Genomic DNA, 22,465 nt, shown 5'->3' with positions numbered 1-22,465 from the left:
ACTCAGACTCCCCCCCAACCCTAAGGCTGGCTTCTCATTACGGTCGTCCACACAGTGAAAGAGGGCTGCGTAGGGGAGGTAAAGAGCTGAGCTCTGTCAGGACCATTCATGCTCCACCTGCCCCTGTCCTTGACAATCAGGTATTAAGTGGACCTTATGTTTTAGATTTCTAACACCTAATACTTATTTCAGTTCTAACCCCAGACTTAATCATAGGCAAATAGAGACCAATGACTAGAAATTTTCCTGATACAGCAGAAAGATATATGAGTTACAAACAACTAAATCCAGTTATTTTCCTCATTTTGCCCTGCTATTTCCTCAGTAGACAAACTATGAATCCTGCCTGTGCTGCAGATAATTCCTTTTTCAAGTCAGACTTGGATCAGCATTGCACCAGCTGTGCTGTGCTATAGCCTCGCTGGATAATTTACATTTTTGCAATAATTGTATTTGTTACAAAAAATCTTGCTGTTATATGTAAACTGCAAATGGGCTGTTGTGTTCTGCGTGCCCTGGTTTGAGTTGCTGCAATTGTGGTGAGTGCACAGCTCCTGTGAGTTTGATTTCTCAGAGGCAGAGTTCACTTTGAAGGCACTTAAAAGAGAACACAACTTGTTCAAAGATCTTTGAAACTGAAGGGAAAACATTTATTTATTTATTTATTTAAATCTTTACCTTTGACAAAGGAAAAGGGATTTGTCATACTGAGACAATCTTCTCTGCCAAATACCCAGCTGGCTCTTGTTCATGGTGGGTGTCTTTTACATAACAGCAAAGAGAAAAACCACAGTGCAGCAGAAGTGCATGAAATAACTTTATCTTGAAAGAAATTTCAGTGTCAGAAAGAAATCAGTGGACTGACATCCCTTTTGAAATACAGATTTTGGATATCTATATAAAAAAAGTATCTCGTGTGTACTGTTTTCAACTTTACTGAAGATATTCTCCATTAAATTAACTCTTCTTTGTCCACAAGTATCGATAGTGTATTTTGTCTTACAATGCCTTATATTTTCTCTTCAGCTGAAAGAATGACCTCTTTTCCTCTCTACCTTTCCCTACCCAAAACCACACCTGGTGCCCTGAAAACTAATATTGCCAGAATTTAAATTGTCTTCTATCAGCTACTGCTTTCCAAACTGCAGTGGGTTTACATGGCAAGGTTTTGGTAGCAGGGGGCCATAGGGGTGGCTTCTGTGAGAAGAATCTAGAAGGTGCCCCATGTTAGTTAAGGGCCCCACTGTTGACCAGGGCCAAGCCAATAAGTAATGTTGTTTGCGCCTCTGTGAGAGCACATTTAAGAAAGGAATAGCTCGCAGCTGGGAGAGTGAGAGGAGTGAGGAACAGCCTTGCAGGTGCCAAGGTCAGTGAAGGAGGGGGAGAGGTGCTCCAGGTGTCGGAGCAGAAGTGCCCTGCGGCCTGTGGTGAGGACCATGGTGAAGCAGGCTGTCCCCCTGCAGCCCATGGAGTACCACGGTGGAGCAAGTGGACCTGCACTGACAGAGGCTGCAGCCTGTGGAGGACCCCTGCAGGAGCAGGCCCCAGGCCGGAGCTGCAGCCTTATGGAGAGGAGCCCATGCAGGAGCAGGTGACCTGGCAGGAGCTGCTGCCCATGGGGGACCCAGGTTGGAGCAGTTTGCTCCTGAGGGATGGGCCCTGGGGTACAGAGCCATATCTAGAGCAGTTCTTGAAGAGCTGCTGCCTGTGGGAAGCCCACGCAGGATCAGTTTGGCAAGGACTGCATCCTGTGGGAGGGACCCCATGGCACAGGGGACAAGAGTGACCGAGAAGGAGTGGTGGAGACAAAGTGCTAGAGACTGACTGCAACCCCCATTCCCCCATTGCCCTGTGCCGCCTGGGGGGAGGAGGTGGAAGAGGGTGGATGGGGGGAAGGCATTTTTGGTTTCTTTCCTTTGTTTCTCACTTCTCTAGCTTGTTTGTAATAGGCAATAAATCTTACTATCTCCCTATGCTGAGTCTGTTTTGCCCATCACGATAATTGTTGAGTGATCTCCCCATCCTTATCTCAGCCCTTGAGCTCTTTGTGTCTTGAGCTCTTTGTGTCTTTCTCTCCCCCTTCCTCTTTGAGGAGGGGGAGTGAGAGAGTGGCCGTGGTGGAACTCGGCCACCCACCCGAGTAAAACCACCACACAAGCACGTCCTCAAGTCCTGCCCGGAAAAGTGGGTTTCTGTGCGTTAGTTAGTGTGTCATCGTTCAGTACCCAAGTGTTGTTCCCCTCCAAAAACATTAAGCTTTCCTCCAGCTTGTGTTACACTTTGAGCAGGTTTCTGTGATGCTCACACCATCGAATTGTTAGATCTTCCTTAAGCTAGTTACTCTTGTTGATAAATCATGTTGTATTATAATTTACAGAAATCAGACTTGATCGTGAGGTTATAAGCCACCTATACAAAGTCTGTCTCAGAAGCCTTCTTTATTGAGCCTATGCTGTTTCTTGTACTCTGTGCTATATTTTTCTGCTTGGCAAAATCCCAGTCCATTAAATTTGTTCACAAATGTAATGAAGAACTCTGCCTCATTCTGCAAAATCTTTTCAAGTGCTGTACTTTGCATCAGTTTTCAACGACCATACAGAACTACAAGGGTGATTGAAAGTGAAGAGACTAGACATGACAAGATTGCCCCTATCCTCTAAGAACTCCATTAAGCAGAAGCTAAGTGCTGATCATTTCAGTTGAAGATCTCAGACTGTTGTAAAACTATGAATGATCAAAATCAGGTGTTTACTCTAGAGAAAAGACAAAGGCAACTTCCTCAAGCCTTTGGCAGCTTCAATGATAGCTCTCTCCACTAGTATTAATACATAGTATTCAGTATTGCCAAGGGAGGTTTTTTTGTACATGAACTTATTTGTCCTACAAGACCTTCCTGTTGAATACACCTCAAAAGTTCCAAACAAGAAAAAAAATAAACCCTCTCCAAGAAGTATAAATTAACTACTTGTTCTTGTATAGTTATGCTGATCCAGCTAGTCTTTCCACTTGAATACAGACATTTGAACAGACCGTTTTTGCTTGAATGCATGAGACGTGGAAGCTTGAGCATGAGTAAAGAGGATTATTTATAGTAGCCTAAGCGCAATGTTTAAGAAAGATGATTCTTCATGTTACAAGAAAATTACTTCATACTAAGTCTGAAAATAAAATAAAGACTTGCAATGATGTCTCACACTTTTTCACTGGTATTTTGCCAAAGCAGGGGTTTTATTTGTCAGTCACTTAAAGAGTGGTGGCTGTTTCTGGGAATCTTTATTAACAGTCCTGTAGGTGGTAATGAAATAACTATGTTCTGAAAGAGTTTGCTGCATCTTTCATTCACAAGTTAACCAGGAGCCACTGCTAATTCCACTCCTACTGCTTAATTGGGAATTCCCTGTTTAACTCGTCTAGATTTACCTCTTTTTCTACCCCAGGTACCTTTCTTGTGTTCATTTTCCCTATTCTTCTTATCATTTGATATCCTTCATATGAACCAAAGCTTCCGTTATTTTTTCTTCCTATAATTGAACATCTTGCTTTTTCCTGCTATTATTCACTGGAAGAATTAGTCCATATACTATATTGATTAAAAAAAGAACAATGTGAAATACAATTCATTTTGAGAGACATTTTTTATGAGACAATAGTCACTTTTTAGCCTGTATGGATTGAAATCAATAAATGGAACCAAATTAAGGGGGAGGAAAAATTAGTGTACTTGGAAAGAAAGACAAATATTTCTGATTTAGTAACATCCCGCTCTGTCAGACCTTTTCGATGGAAGATTTCTCCCTGTAACTTTCTGCTTCTAAAAGCCTGCTCTGTTTTATGACTCAGTGTGCGTATTCCACACAGCGTGAGATTCTAGCCTAGTTTAAGTAAACACTTGTTCTAGCTTTGAGGCTTTCTTCTTTTAGAAGAAATTGATAGGACCCACAGAGAAGGATTGTAATAGCCATTGAATGATGATCTTAGGGTCAAGGCTCCAGAGGAATTGTAGCTATGCATATCTATAGGTGTAAATGGCCAGCAGACCTGCTCCTCCTCTTCCTGCTCTTCAAGGTGTTCAGTAATGTCTGCAGTTGTGCCGAGTATAGAGAGGCTTCTGGAATAAAAAGCTTTCTCCTACTGATCTCGATAATACTACAAAAATAACACAAACACCATGCAGATTTTATCCTTCATCTTCCACCTGTCATTATTGCCTCATCTGTTATCTCTACGTGGACATATACAATTTTTAAGTCATATTCTTCTCTCTACTTCTTAGTTTTAAACCATTCTGTCAACTTTTTAGGTATTGGAACTATAGTAAGTCTATACTGACATCAAATGGATGATGTACGTGTCCATCTGACCCTTATTACAGCAGCGTGCTAGAGCAGAATTCATTGCAATATTACTGCTACTCAAAATACTCAAAGATCACAGAAAAGCCATAGTACTAATACTACTTTGTCTTAAAAGTCAGCATATTTAAATTCTCTTCAAAATTATTATTATTTTTTTCCCCCTAGAATCTAGTTAAATATGGAAATAAAATGTAGCCAGTTCTGGTATGGAAGGTGCATGATCATTGAAGGAAATGCAGGGAAGTGTCCTTTGGTCAGTTATCAGATGCCCCAGAAGAATTAATTGTAACTCTGTGCCCTCCCACATTAGGGCTTCTGCCTCCCCTGCATCATTCTCCTTCCTTGTCCCTGCAAGACAGAAAGCCTGGAAGATCATTAGCAAGAGTGTTTCCACTACATGGATTTAAAGGTGCTTAAAGTATGTTTTACATTCTGTTAATCCACTTACTGAATTATCCCATACAACACACAGGGAAGATAAACCTGCCTGCAAAAGCAGCTTAGTGATGAATTTGTTATGAAAAAAGAGAAAAAAAGTTTTATTTTATTCTGAATATACGATTTTGTAGAGGCTAGACCACTTCACATTGTGTATCTTCACATTCTTCACATGAACGTATGTTTCTTCACAGAAAGCTTCACATTCTTTTTTCTCTAAAAAAGAATTTATGATATTTAAAGGTGCAACCCCACAGTTTTGGAAATCCTAATTTAACTTTCAGGATAAGTGACTTGACCAAGCTTGCCTCAGAACTGCAAACCAACCTGAACCGATCCTCATTGACTTCCTTAATCTGCAAAGGAAAAAAAAAAAAAAAACACACAAAAAAAACATTTAACCTTCAACCAGTCTTTCAGAAAGTACGCTCTTCTAAATTAGTTTTTAATGCTGTAGAGAAAAGTACTACAAAGAAGATTCATTGGAGATTTTCAAATATGATTTTTTTTCAGCACAGGTAACAGAGCAAATGTGTAACAGCCTCAGTTTCCATGCATCACAAAAGTAAATGGAACCCACACAGGTTGGTAAAAATCCAACATACTGTCAGATGCTGCTAGCTAAAATTGCATTGACCAGAAAGAAAGGAAAAACTACATTATCAGTTTCTATTTGAAGTTCATATAACTAATGATAAGGAATTAGTAGTCATCAATGATCACCTAGCAGTCATTCAACTATAGCAAATACAAATGCTCTAGATGAGGATAACTGCAATTGAAATCACGTCACAGCAGGTTAGGAAATCATCTCCCCATTCATACTTTGCAACCCCACATACATCTTGCCAATCCAATTACTTAATTCATAAGAGAGGTGAAACAATACAGCCCTACCAAAACGAACGTATCTGTAAAACAAAATACTTGTAGCAGCCAGTCATGACTATCCATATTTTCAAGCTGTGTATGTACCTAATTGACTTTTGATTTATTCATACTGCCATGTTAGCAGATCACGATTAAACATTTAGAGCTTATTTTTGTTTACTTTTTTACATATATTTTTTCACCTCATGTAGCTGGCCACTATTAACTGGCACTCAGAGCTGTACTGACTGAAATGATAGAAGTCATCAAATCTCCTTTAAAACAAGGATATCAAAATATACTTTACAATGTAGTCTTAAATGTTTAGCTTGATCTAACTATAAATTATTTAAGTTACGAGTATTTTAGTATTTTTCTAGAGAATCTAGAAAATGAAGTTGATTATTTTTAACTACCCTAACTTCTTTCCTGGGTTCTAAGTATCTACAGGGTTGTACCTTTCATCTCAATCCACAGAGTTTCTGTGTCAAGTGTATAGTCAGCTCCACTAAAGGCTGAATCAAACCTCTTATTATGACAAAGAAAGGTAATGTACTTCCTCCAGTGTATTACCTTGAATATACTCCATGAAATCTCAGGGCCTCATGTTTCTTTTTTCGTATAGTATAGTAATAGCAGAAAATTATTGGCAGTGGGCAGAAGAGCTCAAAGAGCAGACTGATACTGTAAGTGCTCCCATTTAATACTTTTGTAAATAATTCCAGAAACTTTTGCAAAGACCATGCATGTTCCTAGAGCAATGAAAAAGCACTCTTTTATTGATCAGAATTAATTAATGGAATTGTTGCAGTGACATGAAAGCTATTAGAAATGTCCACAATGCAGAAAGATTGAATGAAACTGCTTCTATAGTGATAACATAAAATTATAAAGAAATTCTAGCATAAAAAAGCTATTCAGTCATTGGACTAAGCATGGAAAACATTTGAACCCAGGTCTAAACCCATTCTTTTTCAGAGATAACTACATTTTTTCTTTAAGTGACTTAAGCCTAATGGTTAAGTGCTTTCCTCAGGTGGGATCAGTGTGAATTGCACATATTTGTTATTTTGGGATATTGAAGTTGCTCTGGGATTCAAGTAATAGCATAAGACAGGAGTACCAAAGTTCCCTGCCTCTATTTAAGTTAGTTTCTGTGTAAAGAGGCAGCCCCCAAGTCCTGAGAGTCAGCACGACTGAAGTTTCAAAGGGAGTCGCCTTTTGCTCTGGGAGTGCCAAGCAGCCATTTCCAGTACTCTGAATAGTGAATGGAGAAATGCAAAGACCATTAAAATAATGTAATTGTCTTCCGTTCATTTCTGATGTTTTGCATAGAATAGATACAATAAATTTGAGACTTGACTAAATTGTTTGATTTCTAGCCAACACCTTGGCAACATTTCCATTCAGCTTAGGGGAAAATAACATATATTCAGTGCAGAGCTGGAAAATTATTTATGACTGAGTGAACTGGTTCTCAAAAGTTTTTGGAGAAGAAACACCATCAGTAGTGGATAGTACTGCGTAATTTTAGGCTACTGTCACCTAAGCTTTATTTGACAGGAAAGAAAATATACTCTGCATTTGCCTATAATGACTTCTTATTGCTATGCAATAACGTCTAATGCCTTCCAGATGCATTCAGGACAATTTGTTCATTTCACTCAGTGATCAAAATGTGTTTTGACTAGTAAGTCTCTATTTATTTTTTTCTGTAATCATTTTTCTTAATGGGAGTATTTTCCAGATGTTGCGTTAGTCTAGTCATCTGGGACCTCTTCCAATTCATGTGGAAAGTTTGCTGTCATAGGCTGTCATTGGCAGTTTTGTTTAACAAGCAGTCTAATTAGTTAACCCCAGGATAGTTACAAAGAGATATATAAGGCATCTGAACCATCCCTAAGGGCAGACATATTCTCTGTTAGGTAAGTGTAATGCCTCTCTCTACTCAGAGTGTTCTGATCAAAGTGCTCTTCCTCAAAAGGAAAATGATGGGCTGAAAAAAAAAATAGTTTTCCTTTTGAAAGAAGATTTGCTTTTATCCTACATTTCCATTGACTTGCTTAAACACTAATATTTTGATGATAGATTATGGTTTATAAAAGTATGCTGCTTAATAATTGTTTTGACAGAGTAATAATTGACAGTTTAATAATTGTTTTTGACAATTTAAAAATATAATAGATCTATATTTATCAGTATTATAGCCCTAGGGACTGGTGTACTAAACTCCATCAAGGTTAAAATAAAAGGAGTAGACTGTGACTGTAGATTTCACCTAATACAGTTCTGCAAAAAATACTTCCATTATTTGTTAATAGTGAATTTTCCAAGTCCTACTACAAAACTTAACAGCTGATCAACTAATAACCATGAGAGAATTTATGGAATAATTCTAAATTACTAACTCTCCTTGAATAATTTTAATATGAATTTTATGTTGCTATGAAACTCATATTATGTATAAAGATATGCATTTCAAGTTTAATTGGTTCATTATTTAAAAAAATGAATTGCATGTAGTGATGTGAAATTATTCTTTTTAGGGATGATGTCGTACCTGAAAGTAATGATCATATGGAATGTACTTTGTGTATCCTTGGTGATCCTTTCCTTATCCCTGATTCAAGAAGTGTCTTCTCAAGGTATCGTAACATACAAAGTTGAGGGGAGGGTGTCTAAGATATCTGATAAATAGTAAGAAAGCTCCAAATGTATCCTCATAAAAATACTAAATTCTAGAACGTAGTATTTATTTGCCTGTCTATTTATTCAGACAGGCATTGTGGTTCAGCTTTATCATCACTGATTACTTTCATACCTAAATTTTGGTACAACGTGGTCCTCTTTATTTATTTTATTTTTTTTTGAGGAATAACATAAATATGAATATTATACAAGATGCATATAAGCCTATTTCTTTTTCTGTAGACATAGTCTACAGATCCTGTTGTTCTTAGGTTGACATATTTAACCAAAGTGATTGGCAATATGCTTCAAAGAGAATCTTGAATTATAACACCCATATACTTCAGTTAGAAATGTTTGAATGGAAGAATGGGCTGAGGGAAAGGAATGTGCACACCGTGCTAAGTTCTTTGCCATTAAATACACTGTTACTATCACTGCCAAGGCTGATTTCGGCATTTAGGTATCTAATACTACAGAATTTAATTTACTCTCAAGCTCTGTAGTTGACCTCTGATGAAAGTAGCACCGTTACAAAGAAATGAAAGAACCTACAGCCTGGCAAGTCATGTGCTGTCATGGTTCTCAAGTGATAACATGGTGTACCACTTGCTAGTAAAATAAAGTTTATTACTGTTTGAGCGTAGAACCGTAACATCTGTCCATCTGAGCAGCTCATCACAGCGCAGAGGTGTCAGGCTTTACCTGCAGGGCAGAGCCATCTGGTGCTGCGCCTTCCACAGCCAGGGGAACCCTCCCGCTAGCTTAACAGAAACCAGACTCGTGCCAACAGCAGCTAGAACCATTTGGGCATTTTCTTTACAAGTACCTTCACAACTTCCAAGTCATAAATTAAAAAAAATAAATGGATGAAAAGGCATTATTTTCTGGATTTATCCGTATTTTCTTCCCCCAAGGCAAGGAAGGTACAACATGCTGAGCACATACCCAGGAAGGAAGATGTCTAGCTTCCCTCTTCAGCTCCCCTATTACGAGCCCATTAACTCACACCCACTGACTTCTCGATTTACTCCCCAGCTCCCCTGTGCTGATGACTTGTTATCAGGGCCCCAGCAGTCCTCTTAAGAATGGTAGCACTTATTATTTGTAAAGAAATGGTAAAAAAATGTTATACCTAACTGCTGAAAAATCACAATATAGATTCACAGGCTTAATTATTTGTTGTCTTAGGGTCTTCCTTAATACACACATGAAGAATGTGTGCTGTTAGAAATTATTGTCTTTGGTGTTGTGTTGTGTTACATGTTATTCCTTGTTATTTTCTTGTTGTTCCTCAGTGTTTCAGCTAATTATCCAAAGTCTGTTTTAGCTTGCTGATTGTTCAGCTTCTTTGTTTGTATTTAGGGGCACTCCACTTGTGGTCCTGCATGTTTCATTTCCAGAAGAAGCTGTTAGTGCGTTAACGTTAGCAGAGATTTCACATAGGAGGGGGAGTTGTTTCAGGCGATTATCTGATATGGCAGATATTGAAAACTGACAATAAAAATGGCTCCAGGGACCTGTATTTATTATGACAATGCTCACCAGTTTAAAAACTAAGCTGGTTTTGATATGAATAACTTTACCAAAAGTAAAATTCTGACAGACCTAATCTGTCCGTCAGGTATGCTGGCGCAGGCGCACTTCTATCACCATGCGTAGGGTCTTAAGACAGAAAATAAATCAGCAAAACAACATAGTGTTGGCTGATATGTTGCCTAAGTTAAGCCCAAGTCTGTCCGGATGCCAGAAGTGGTGCAGCCCCTCTCTCACCCGGAGGGGCCGCTGAGCAGCCCGGTGCTGGGCTCTCTCTGCAGGACACTGGGCGGCACCGGGCCTGCAGCTCCATGGCTCCCAGAGAAGAAACAGCCTTCTTTAGGAGAGCGTGAATCTTCCCACCTTGCCATTCAGTGTTTCCTTGCATAGCATTTTGGTTTGGCAATGTTCACACTGGTGTCGTGTGATTTTAGATTTATGGAGCTGTACAGGGAGATGTGGGGAAGGGTATTCTAGAGAGCATGGCTGCCACTGTGATTATAACTGCCAATACTACATGGAGTGCTGCGCTGACTTCAAGAAAGTCTGCACGGTGGGTAAGTTCCCAAACACAGCCAGCTCCTGTCAGCAAAGGCTTCTCCTCCTGCTTGCACCAGTGTCTGTCCTCCAAATGCTTAAATGTTTCTTCTGCTTCACTGCATCCTTGTTCTCCTCTCATATGTGTGGTTCCCCCCTCAAAAAGCCTCAGCGATAACCTCTCATGGACCATTCAATGAAAATTCTGTATCTGCGGTTTATCACCAAGAAAAGGGTTTTGCTTTTTGGAAGAGCAGAGCAAGAGGGGGATTTTCCCAACTGCTTGCTTGCTCTTTCTTCGTGCATTTGTACTGTCTCTGTTTGTCTTCTATGCAACAAAACTGTTCAAAGCAAATTCAGGTAGGAAGGAAAGTTTCAGGGTTTTCCAGAGAGAAATTCTGGGACAATCCCATTCAAATGTAACAGATGTGGAGACTGTACGGTCTAATCCAAAGCCAGAGGGAATCCTTCCACTGACAGAAATTAACTCTGGGTCTGAACCATGTCCGGAGTGTGACAGAAAAGATGGCTGGACATGTATTATTTATATGCAATATAAAACTGTATAGTGTAAATAAGCACAGGTATTCCAAACTGTTCTACTGAAGAATTTATCAAATATATGATATTCTTATAAATTATCAATATGTCAAAAATACCAGTGATTTAGATAACTGTAGTTTGTTACACTACATTGTAGTTCTAATAAGATTGATGGCGTAAGAAAAGACTTCTTAGATCTAGCAATACAGGCTGAGTATTAAAACTCAAAAGCAACATGACCTAAAATGCTAATTCTTTAAAAAATAAAAACAATTCTCACATAGGCATGTGGAATGAATACACTGGCATCAACAGATCACACCTTCTCCACACTGGTCAGAAACTCTTCAAAATCTGCCTACACAGTGATGCTAACTTTCATAGATAATTACTTAATTGTAAAATAGGATTTTATGCCCTGAGTGCCAGCAAGACGTTGACTTCAAAGGGACTCATGCACAGTAAAGATACAGGACAACAATAGATCACATGATAATTCTGGAAATACCAAGTGATAGTTAATTCTCAGCTCAATTCTATGAGATGCTAAGCATCTTAAAAAAATACCCACTTCAGGTCTAATGTACTCCAATTTAGCTATCAACTAAGTACCTATTAAAGATATTACCGAATTTCAAAAATAGTTTGTAATGTAAACATTTAAGGACAAACTTAATTCTTGACAAATACAGCAAGCATGTTTTGCTCTAGTCTGTAATAGCTGCACACACACTTTCCAAAACAATCTGGTCATTATTTAGTACAAAACAGACATACCGTGGTCACTAAGGTTATCAGATGTTAACCACTACTGTAATATTAAAAACGTGGTTATTAGTCATCTGTCAAAACATGGCAGGTACTCCTCTAGTATTAATAATTTAAGAACTGTAATAGACCGGGTAAAACCTAAAAAATAGTGACTTTGTGTAACTTTGTATAGTCATTCATATAACTAAATTACAGTATTTGCCTGTGGACACCAGGTACACTTAGTCATAACTTATACAGGCCAATTCTTTTTCAGAAATACTTTGGTAGACACATCTGTGTTGCTGCAGAGTGGTGCTCTGAAGCACCATCTTTTTGAAAATGTGGCCCAGAATTACTTTCTTACTGAATTTAAACATTATTGAGATAGCTGCTATTTGATTAGGGAAATGGCACGGGCTACCCACAGAGGCTGTGGGGCTCCTCCTTGGGGAGCTTCCAGAGCTGCCTGGATATGGGGCTGGGCACCAGCTGGGGGGGCCCTGCTGGGGCAGGCCTGGGGCCAGGTGACCTCCAGAGGTCTCAGCCTCAGCCAGTCTGGGAACCCTTCTGTGATGGGGCCTATCTAAAGTGAACTCCGAGGCTGTTTCATTCCACTATGAATTCTAAACAGTCTCACTACACCACCATGGCAAAGTGCTGTTCTGGTTACGTGATTTGATCCAAAACTCGCTGGACTCAACTAGTTAAACAAGTTTTGGATCAGACCAGAGTGACCACCTCGGCAGCTGTTCTTTAAATCAGCTTAAGCAAGTGACTTCACTGTAGAAAGGTCCCAATGTTAAATGTGAGCTAGACAAAAATACTAACTCCCTTGTTCTGCCTTAATGTAGCAGTCTCCTGCAAAGGACGTTGCTTTGAAGCCTTTGAAAGAGGAAGAGAGTGTGACTGTGATGCGGACTGTGAAAGATATGGCAAATGCTGCCCCGACTATGCGAAACACTGTAAAGAAGGTAAGAAATTTCTGTATTGCAAAATTTTTCCTACATATATTTATACCTTATATTGCCATAAAATATAAACCACGTAGACTTTGTTCTTGGTATGATCCACATTAGTTCTCAAGTGAACCTTTCCATAAAATTCAGCCATGCTAGTACACCCACAGCATGACAGCCCAATAAACAGGAACCAGGAGGCAGAGACTACGTAAATGTTTGCTAACAATTCCGTACTACAGAGATCCTGCACAACTTACTGGCCTTTTCGAAAATCACTGGCACTCAGCGTCAGCTATACATAGCATTAGCTATACAAAAAACGAACAAAACGAAACAAAACAAAAATCATAAAACCTAATTTCAGAAATAAATTGGCCATTTTCTGAAGTGTGAACACTGAAGCATATAGGTAGATGTACTGGCATCCATCACATGGTATGCATTCCAAGGGGAAAGTTTTATTTTGTCTTAGCCTCTTTAGCACTCCATACCCTAATTCACTATCAGAACCATTACTCAGAACAATACATGTAAGGCCAGGTTTGACACGTGTATTTCCACTCATGCTACTAAAATTATATCAATAACATAATTCAAAGACAGAGGCTGGGCAAAAATGAATGATGCTTTGCAGTAAAAAGTCTAGGTCATATACGGAGAAGTAGTAAGGTAGGTCCAACTCCCTTAAATTGCCCTGCAACCCACCCAGACATGCGTAATAGCCAGTCCCTGCACTGGGGATCGCACTACTTGAACCTTCAGACCATTTGCTTTTGGTTGCTGCAATCACTGGAAGCACATGGGCAAATCGCCCAGATCTTTCCCACCCTGAATCCAAAACAGGAAGAGCAGCCCAACGTAGAACCCCCTCCTGGGGGTCAAGGAGGCCCTCCCTGATGAGATGTGATTGCACATTCACACTGCAAGTGAGACATTTTAGGAAAGTCCACGTTTAGCCTTCAGGCTGTGAATTCAGTTCAGGGAATGCTTGTACCGCCCCACAGTCAAGTCACTTTTGTTTATCCAGCCCTTCACAGACCAGACAACCTACAAGGCAGCCAATTTTCAAAGCCTGTCCTTTAGCAGACAGGAGAAGTGTTAGGGATTATCATTTGGCTCACATTACCAACCACTCCCAGTCCCCAAGCCCTGGTATAGCTGCTTGGTTTTGCTACTCAGTTGCATAGTAATTTATACTGAAATAGACTCTGTATTGAGCACTTTTGACTGGATGCCTACAAGATAAATGTCTTAAAAGTGTCATGAGGTGAATTTGCTACCTTTGAGGTTGCTTCTTTCTGCTGGATCTACCAGGATGCCACTTGATTTAAATGACATTATCTACTATTTTATCAGTGATTACATTCCATCTTCTTTTTCTTCTTGCTTTTTAATCCCTGCTGTGAAACTCCTTCAGTTAGAGCAAGATTCCCAAAAAGATGTACGAGTGTAACACTGGGACTGCAATGGACAAAGATGACACTAGATCACCCTTCTCAGAGCTGCCTGATTGACCAAGTATCTCCTTTTGGCTCAGAAAGTCCCCAGGGACTTGCAGCTCTGCCTTCAGGGAATGCATAGACCCATCCCAGCTTGGTACCTGGCTCTGTCTCAGCTTCAGGGATGCCCAGAGATCATTGCCATTACATTACATAGCATAACATTAGAAAAGAAAAAAGAAAAATTCTGCTGGAAATCTTAGACACACGTGTGATTTATCTGATGTTTTTCAAAAAAAAATCTCAGAGAACAGTAGCAGTGGCATTCCAGGCTCATGAAATTTCCATTGCACTAGTGCAACCAATTTGGAAATTCAGGAGTTTAAGATGCATGAACACCCACAGGACATACTTAGCTGTTTCACTTGTTCTTCAGTTCAAGCATAATGAAAAATTATCCAACTGCTCATAGTCTTAGAAAGTTTCTTCTAGGATTTTGGTTTCTTAGTTTCGCTATTAATGTTTGTTAAAACATACACAAAACCTGACACCCCAAATTCACCCTACTCAGTACCCAGTATTTCAGTATTTTTGCTATCTCCGAGTAATTAAGAAACATTTTAAACTTTTTGGAATAATGTAATAACTTAAGGCATGCAGTGAACTTTCACTTTGCTCTGTCTATATATCGTGACCACTTTTTTCTGGACAATGGAGCTAAGTTCATCTAGAGATCATTTTTATCTTTGCATTCCTCCAAAAGCCCTCTACCCCAGAACATATACACATAGTTAAGGACTGATCAAATATCCCCACATTGACTCATCTGAAAGCTGATTCAGCTCCCAGAGTAATTTTATTCAACAATTGAATTTTCTCTCTCTTTCCTAATAAAAGCTTCAGGATATATGTGCAGAATTATCCCATGTCTGAAGAGCTACATCATAACTAAATCTTCAAGGGATTATCAAAGTAATACACCATCTCTCAGATACCCACTATAAAAAACACTCACAAGTTAGCCCCAAGCTATCTGTATTCAAAAACAAAACAAAAAAAGAGAGAAATTCTCAGAGTATAAAACTCCACTCAGAATTCTTCTTTTTCCCAGCTGAAAATTCCTGTTAGCTAGGAATGCCTCACCTCACACTTCTGGGAAAAATATTTCTCTGATCTATGACAAACACTTAGGGATCCAAAGGATATTTTTCTCTTTTTTCACAAATAGTATTCTAAAGAATATTATAGATGGGAAAAAATAAAAGATTTATGTGGAAAAGGGACACTGAAATTCTGTATCACTTTCTTCTTACACCAAAAACCTAAAAACACTCCCATTAACAGATTGTTTCATTTCTTTCAGCACACACAGAAAAGACAACACCCAAGACTCCTCCACCAAATAAATCAACATCTAAGAGGTCATCTGCAAATGAAGAAAAGAAGCCAGAGGAAGTAACACAGCCCCATGAAGTTACAGAAGGTAGGAAAGAACACAAATGAAACAGGATGGGTGTTACTTGAAGGAATATTAGAGACCATTTTCCTGCTCTGGAAACAGAAGGGCAATGTGAGACATTACCAGACAGTTACCAAGCTTGGAACCACTCAGTTTATAAACTCATTACCTCACCTAGTTCTCAAGAAAGACTGTACTGATTTTGCAGCGCTCACTTCAGACAGATGTTAGATTGTGGTGATGTCTCCCGCGTCTCTATTTGATTTCCACATGTATCTTCAAAAACTATGTTACATGCCATTGTCAGTTTTGGATAAAATCCATGGCTAGAACAGGAAGGGTGTTGTATTTTGGGACAGTGAAAACTGGCAGAACCAGGACAGGAAAATCTCCTAACAGGCTTCTCTAGCTTTAATCAAGCCCAGCCTCATGCAGCTTCAGAAAACACAAACAATTTATTTTTATTTTTCAGAATGGAAAACATGTTGCATTTCTGTGTTCTTTGATATTCTATTCCAGCATTTTAAATGATAATTTGGGAGATCAATTTGAACTTGAAACCTGAAGTAACAACAATGAAACAAGGCTAGAAGTCAATACTGGCCAATACTTTAACCCCTTTGGTATTATTATTATTGCTATTATTATTATCAATAATAATAAAATATAATAATAATAATAACAATAATAATAATTTGGAGTACTTACCTTTCTGCTGTGGCAGTTTCCTTTTACGAAATCAATACAGCAGATCAAATGAAACAGAATTAAGGAAATTCAAACAAGATCCCACTTGATTTACAGAATTACATACACTTTGGGAAGGAGGAATACTATTCTGTAATGCTGTGCTCATACTACACTGTTTCTACAATACATTTACACAGGAATTATTCCTCACACTGCAAGATCCTAAGTGTTTCCAGTCTGCTGAGAGAGGCATTGCATCAGTACATTCATCAGGCCATGACTGTCAGAAATCGCTCAGATCTTGAAAGATTTTTTCAGAATACTTGTTCAAAAGATGAACAACATGACCCGAAATCACATGATGCTGCACTTGATTTTCTCAGGTTTTCAAGAATCAAGTGTCAACTCGGTGATAACAGTAGATAGTAAGGAATCATAGAAGTAAGAAGCAAACAAACAAACAAAAAACTTTGAAAACAGAACTAAATGGCAAAACATCACAAAGGTAACACTGAGAGATCAAAAGACTAAATGCAGAAACATTTAATGTTAGTTTCTGCTGAATATATCTATAATTTGACTCAAGTTCATGTAACTACATATAAAAGTAGAGTCTTAAAGCTGTAAATCACAAAGAGGAAAAATACCAAGGATATAGAGTAGGACATGTATGCAGGTGTCTGTACTCAAAAAGTTTGTTTTCCTCCTGTTTCATTAATCCTCTCCTTCAAGTCCAGGTCACAGGTGCAGGCTTTATTATAATTATGGCCAAAGGAACAAATCAAAAGTACAAACTGGGAAGGGAAGTGTCCTATTAGAAGAACTATATAAGGTGGTTCCCCTTCCATGAAAAAGATAGAAACACTATGTGGTCTCACATACAAACACTGAATTAAAATCTGCTCTGCTGCGTTCATAGGTGCTACAGGTTAATCAAAGGTATTAGTTAAAATTTATTAGGCTGCTGTGAAGTCCCAGGAAGGCAAAGGAAATATACAGTCCAAGTTAGTCTGAATCTCTAATGTTTATATCTTTTGGCAGTTACATAAGTCCATAACTGGTATTTATCTAATTGAACTTGGGTTTCCATGTATTTATATACACACACACACAAAAAATTTAAAAAAATGCAACTTTACACGTAAGGCTTTTTCTTTTTTTAAGCAAAGACACAAAAACAAGATAATACTGCTGTTCAAAAGATAAGTAGCTACTTCTAATCAGCATACTAAAAAAAAAAAAAAAAATAGGTGCATGCATTTAAATTTTAATGTCTTAACGTGTTTTTTTCTCATAGATATGGGCAGTGAAAAAATGGTGACCAGTCCTCCTCCAACTACAAAACAGCCTGATACAACATCACCAGTCATAGCAACCACAATTAAACCATCTACTCCAAAACCTAGTTTAACACCTACCACGAGTATTACCACAAAACCAACAACTTCCAAAGTTGAAGAGACAACCCCTGAAGACACAGAGGCTCCAACAACTGACGCAGACCCTACCATCACACCCATAGAGGAAGAGATAACCCCTGAAGGCACAGAGGAACCCACGACTGAGGCAGACTCTCCCGCCAGTCCCAAAGCTGAAGAAACAACCCCTGAAGCTACAGAAGAACCAATGACAACAGCAGACCCTCCAGCCACACCCAAAGTTGAAGAGATGACGCCTGAGGCCACCGAAGCACCAACGACTGACGCAGACTCTCTCACCACCCCCAAAGCCGAGGAGACAACCCCTGAAGCCACCGAGGCTCCAACGACCCCCAAAGCCGAGGAGACAACCCCTGAAGCCACCGAGGCTCCAACGACTCCGAAAGCCGAGGAGACAACCCCAGAAGCCACCGAGGCTCCAACGACCCCCAAAGCCGAGGAGACAACCCCTGAAGCCACCGAGGCTCCAACGACTCTGAAAGCTGAGGAGACAACCCCTGAAGCCACAGAGGCTCCAACGACCCCCAAAGCCGAGGAGACAACCCCTGAGGCCACAGAGGCTCCAACGACCCCCAAAGCTGAGGAGACAATCCCTGAAGCCACCGAGGCTCCAACGACCCCCAAAGCCGAGGAGACAACCCCTGAAGCCACCGAGGCTCCAACGACTCCGAAAGCCGAGGAGACAACCCCAGAAGCCACCGAGGCTCCAACGACCCCCAAAGCCGAGGAGACAACCCCTGAAGCCACCGAGGCTCCAACGACTCCGAAAGCTGAGGAGACAACCCCTGAAGCCACCGAGGCTCCAACGACCCCCAAAGCCGAAGAGACAACCCCTGAGGCCACCGAGGCTCCAACGACCCCCAAAGCCGAGGAGACAACCCCTGAAGCCACAGAGGCTGCAACGACCCCCAAAGCCGAGGAGACAACCCCTGAGGCCACCGAGGCTCCAACGACCCCCAAAGCCGAGGAGACAACCCCTGAAGCCACCGAAGCTCCAACGACTCCGAAAGCCGAGGAGACAACCCCTGAAGCCACCGAGGCTCCAACGACCCCCAAAGCCGAGGAGACAACCCCTGAAGCCACTGAGGCACCAGCGACCCCCAAAGCCGAGGAGACAACCCCTGAAGCCACCGAGGCTCCAACGACTCCGAAAGCCGAGGAGACAACCCCTGAAGCCACCGAGGCTCCAACGACCCCCAAAGCCGAGGAGACAACCCCTGAAGCCACTGAGGCACCAGCGACCCCCAAAGCCGAGGAGACAACCCCTGAAGCCACCGAGGCTCCAACGACTCCGAAAGCCGAGGAGACAACCCCTGAAGCCACAGAGGCTCCAACGACTCCCAAAGCCGAGGAGACAACCCCTGAAGCCACCGAGGCTCCAACGACTCCGAACGCCAAGGAGACAACCCCTGAAGCCACCGAGGCTCCAACGACTCCGAAAGCCGAGGAGACAACCCCTGAAGCCACCGAAGCTCCAACGACCCCCAAAGCCGAGGAGACAACCCCTGAAGCCACCGAGGCTCCAACGACCCCCAAAGCTGAGGAGACAACCCCTGAAGCCACCGAGGCTCCAACGACTCCGAAAGCCGAGGAGACAACCCCTGAAGCCACCGAGGCTCCAACGACTCCGAAAGCCGAGGAGACAACCCCTGAAGCCACCGAGGCTCCAACGACTCCGAAAGCCGAGGAGACAACCCCTGAAGCCACCGAGGCTCCAACGACCCCCAAAGCCGAGGAGACAACCCCTGAGGCCACCGAGGCTCCAACGACCCCCAAAGCCGAGAAGACAACCCCTGAAGCCACCGAGGCTCCAACGACCCCCAAAGCCGAGGAGACAACCCCTGAAGCCACCAAGGCTCCAACGACTCCCAAAGCCGTGGAGACAACCCCTGAAGCCACAGAGGCACCAACGACCCCCAAAGCCGAGGAGACAACCCCTGAAGCCACAGAGGCACCAACGACTCCGAAAGCCGAGGAGACAACCCCTGAAGCCACTGAGGCTCCAACGACTCCGAAAGCCGAGGAGACAACCCCTGATGCCACCGAGGCTCCAACGACCCCCAAAGCCGAGGAGACAACCCCTGAAGCCACCGAGGCTCCAACGACTCCGAAAGCCGAGGAGACAACCCCTGAAGCCACCGAGGCACCAACGACCCCCAAAGCCGAGGAGACAACCCCTGAAGCCACCGAGGCACCAACGACTACGAAAGCCGAGGAGACAACCCCTGAAGCCACCGAGGCTCCAACAACTCCCAAACCCAAAGAGACAACCCCTGAATCCACTGAGGCTCCAATGACCCCCAAAGCTAAGGAGACAACTACAAAAGCCACCAAGGCTCTAACCACCCCTAAAGCTGAGGAGACATCTCCAAAACCCACTGAGGCTCCAACAACCAAGGCTGATTCTCCCACAACCCCCAAAGCCAAGGAGACAATCCCTGAAGCCCCTGAGGCTCCAATGACCCCCAAAGTTGAAGAGACAACCCCTGAAGCCACTGAGGCTCCAACAACCCCGAAAGCCAAGGAGACAACCCCAAAAGTTACCAAGGCTCCAATGACCCCGAAAGCCACGGAGGCTCCAACAACCAAGGCTGACTCTTCCACCACCCCTCAAGCCACGGAGGCTCCAACAACCAAGGCTGACTCTTCCACCACCCCTCAAGCCACTGAGGCTCCAACGACCCCCAAAGCTGCGAAGAAAACCCCAAAAGCCACCAAGGCACCAATGACTGAGGCTGAGTCTCCTACCACCCCTAAAACAAAAGAGACAACTCCTCTGGCCACAAAGTCACCAACAAAGTCTCCCACCATCCCTGAAGTCGAATTCAGTACCCCTGCACCCCTCAACATTAAATCAGACACAACTACATCAGGTGAGAAGTCTGCAACTACACCTGTTAAAAATGACAAAACGACAGCTAAACCTGTAACAACTCCTGTAACCAAAGAGACAACAACTAAAAAGGAAACAACCACAGTGAACAAAGAGATAACAACACCCAAGAAAGACAAAACTACTGTGCTTAAAGACATTTTAACAGCAGGTAGGAAAGACAAAACCACTGTAACCAAGAAGCCTACCATGGCTGATGACTCTCCTGAAGGTACAGACAATATTCCAAGTATAACTCCTGCAGCCAAACAAGTTGTAACTACAGCAGCTGAATTAGAAGCAACTACTGTAGACAAAAAGACTGCAGTGGCTACAGAAAAAGAAGCAATCCCAGCTACCCAAGACAAAACTCCCAAACCGAGAGAGATTTTAGCACCAACAGCTAAGGAAGAAGAACGTCCGGTGGGTACCGTGATTGTAACAACACCAGCAGCTACAACTCCCGTGCGCAAGCCCACCATGCTGCCAACAACTGCCAAAACAGATTCAGCTCCTAAAACCAGGGAGATTGTGACAACAACTAAAAGTGGTACAACTACAGAGAATAAACAGACTGTAGCAGCAGCACCTAATGAGTGCGTAATTACCACTAAAGAGACAACAACAGCTGGTAAAAAAGAGGTAACTACCCTCACTGATGAAACTAGCTACACAACTGAAAAAGAACTAGAAGATGCCACTGAAAAGACCCCTAGTCTTGACAAGAAAGAGGAAACTACAGTTATCAGAGAGAGAACTACAACAGATAAAAAAGATACAATAGAAGAAATGTTTATTGTTTCTAGAGGGACATCCAAGCCAGATATACATTTCCAGGAGGTTACTGACACACGTGATGAGCCTCATCCAGCCAACCCTGAAACCGTGCCAGTAAAAGAAGAGCCTGAGATAAACAAGCCTTTAATACAAACTGTGGACATGCCAGTTCTACCTGGAGAAACACAAGGTAAGTGTATTCCAGTAGGTACAAAAACTGGGAGCGCAACAAAACCTCAAGTGAAGGATGTGCAAGACCTTTCTATCCAGCGTCAGAAGGAGGCGCACCTATCTTGGTGGTTAACTGTGACTGTGGTGATGCAGCCGTCAGCATCCCGAACACTGGTACCTTAATTTTCAGTTGTGTTGTTACTGAAATTCTCCACCTCATTTATAGCATGATCTCATTTCAGCAACTGGTCCTGCTGAAAAATGTTTGCTGTAAATACCATGGCAGATGCAAACAAAAACAACAGAAAAAGGAAAAACAAGATAAATTTCTAAGTCTCATGAAAACACCATTAGAGCATCAGGCTGAATACCCACTATTAGTTATAGTACCTAACCTGGGATTTTGTGAGCTCATAAGAAAAACAAGAAAGCTTTTCCTTATATTCTTTCTCTGTGCTTTTTGCCACAACTTTTTTCATGTCCTCACTATTGATTATATATTAAGATACAGCCCACGAGGTTCTTGGGCATTTTTTCATTCATGTTTTGACAGATGATTTGCAAAAACAAAAAAGGGGTCTTCTAGATAGATTGAAAATATTTGGATTTTTGTCAGAAACATATCCTTCCTTTACATTCAACTGAAAATAAATGTAAATCCATTAAGAATGAAGGAGGGGAAACCTGCTACAGAAGCTTGGAGGAATGAGTAAACATCCGTAAGCATGAAGAAATTAAATATGAGACAGCAGATGATGCATTTATAGATATTTTTATGAATTACATAAGGTAAACAATAAATGACAATAGCTGTACCTAGTTATATAAACAGCTAGTCTTATGCTCCTCAGAACAAATCATGAGAGTTAAACTTTTTAACAATATATCTTGAATGAACAATTAAGCCTTTTGTATGAAAAACCTCAGACAGACCTGAGG

General features: G+C 41.4%; 1 protein-coding gene across 4 annotated transcripts in view; it reads left to right on the top strand.

Annotated features, from left to right (window-relative positions):
* Positions 1-22,465, top strand: part of PRG4 (proteoglycan 4) — a 40,989-nt gene that overhangs the window by 14,724 nt on the left and 3,800 nt on the right. Inside the window, exons 1-6 of one of the 4 annotated variants that reach the window (XM_083847064.1) lie at positions 7,513-7,588; positions 8,210-8,308; positions 10,322-10,444; positions 12,572-12,691; positions 15,482-15,601; positions 17,565-21,545. In XM_083847064.1, the coding sequence (XP_083703190.1) occupies positions 8,212-8,308; positions 10,322-10,444; positions 12,572-12,691; positions 15,482-15,601; positions 17,565-21,545 (4,441 nt within the window). In that variant the 5' untranslated portion in view covers positions 7,513-7,588; positions 8,210-8,211. Of the gene's footprint in view, positions 1-7,512; positions 7,589-8,209; positions 8,309-10,321; positions 10,445-12,571; positions 12,692-15,481; positions 15,602-17,564; positions 21,546-22,465 lie in introns of those variants that run through there. The other 3 variants (XM_083847065.1, XM_083847067.1, XM_083847066.1) reach the window with 3 other exon arrangements.

This window comes from Anser anser (genome assembly GCF_964211835.1).
Source record: "Anser anser genome assembly, chromosome: 8".
Taxonomy (NCBI): domain Eukaryota; kingdom Metazoa; phylum Chordata; class Aves; order Anseriformes; family Anatidae; genus Anser; species Anser anser.
The sequence above is the reverse complement of the archived record's forward strand: the minus strand, read 5'-3'. Positions and strand labels throughout refer to the sequence as shown.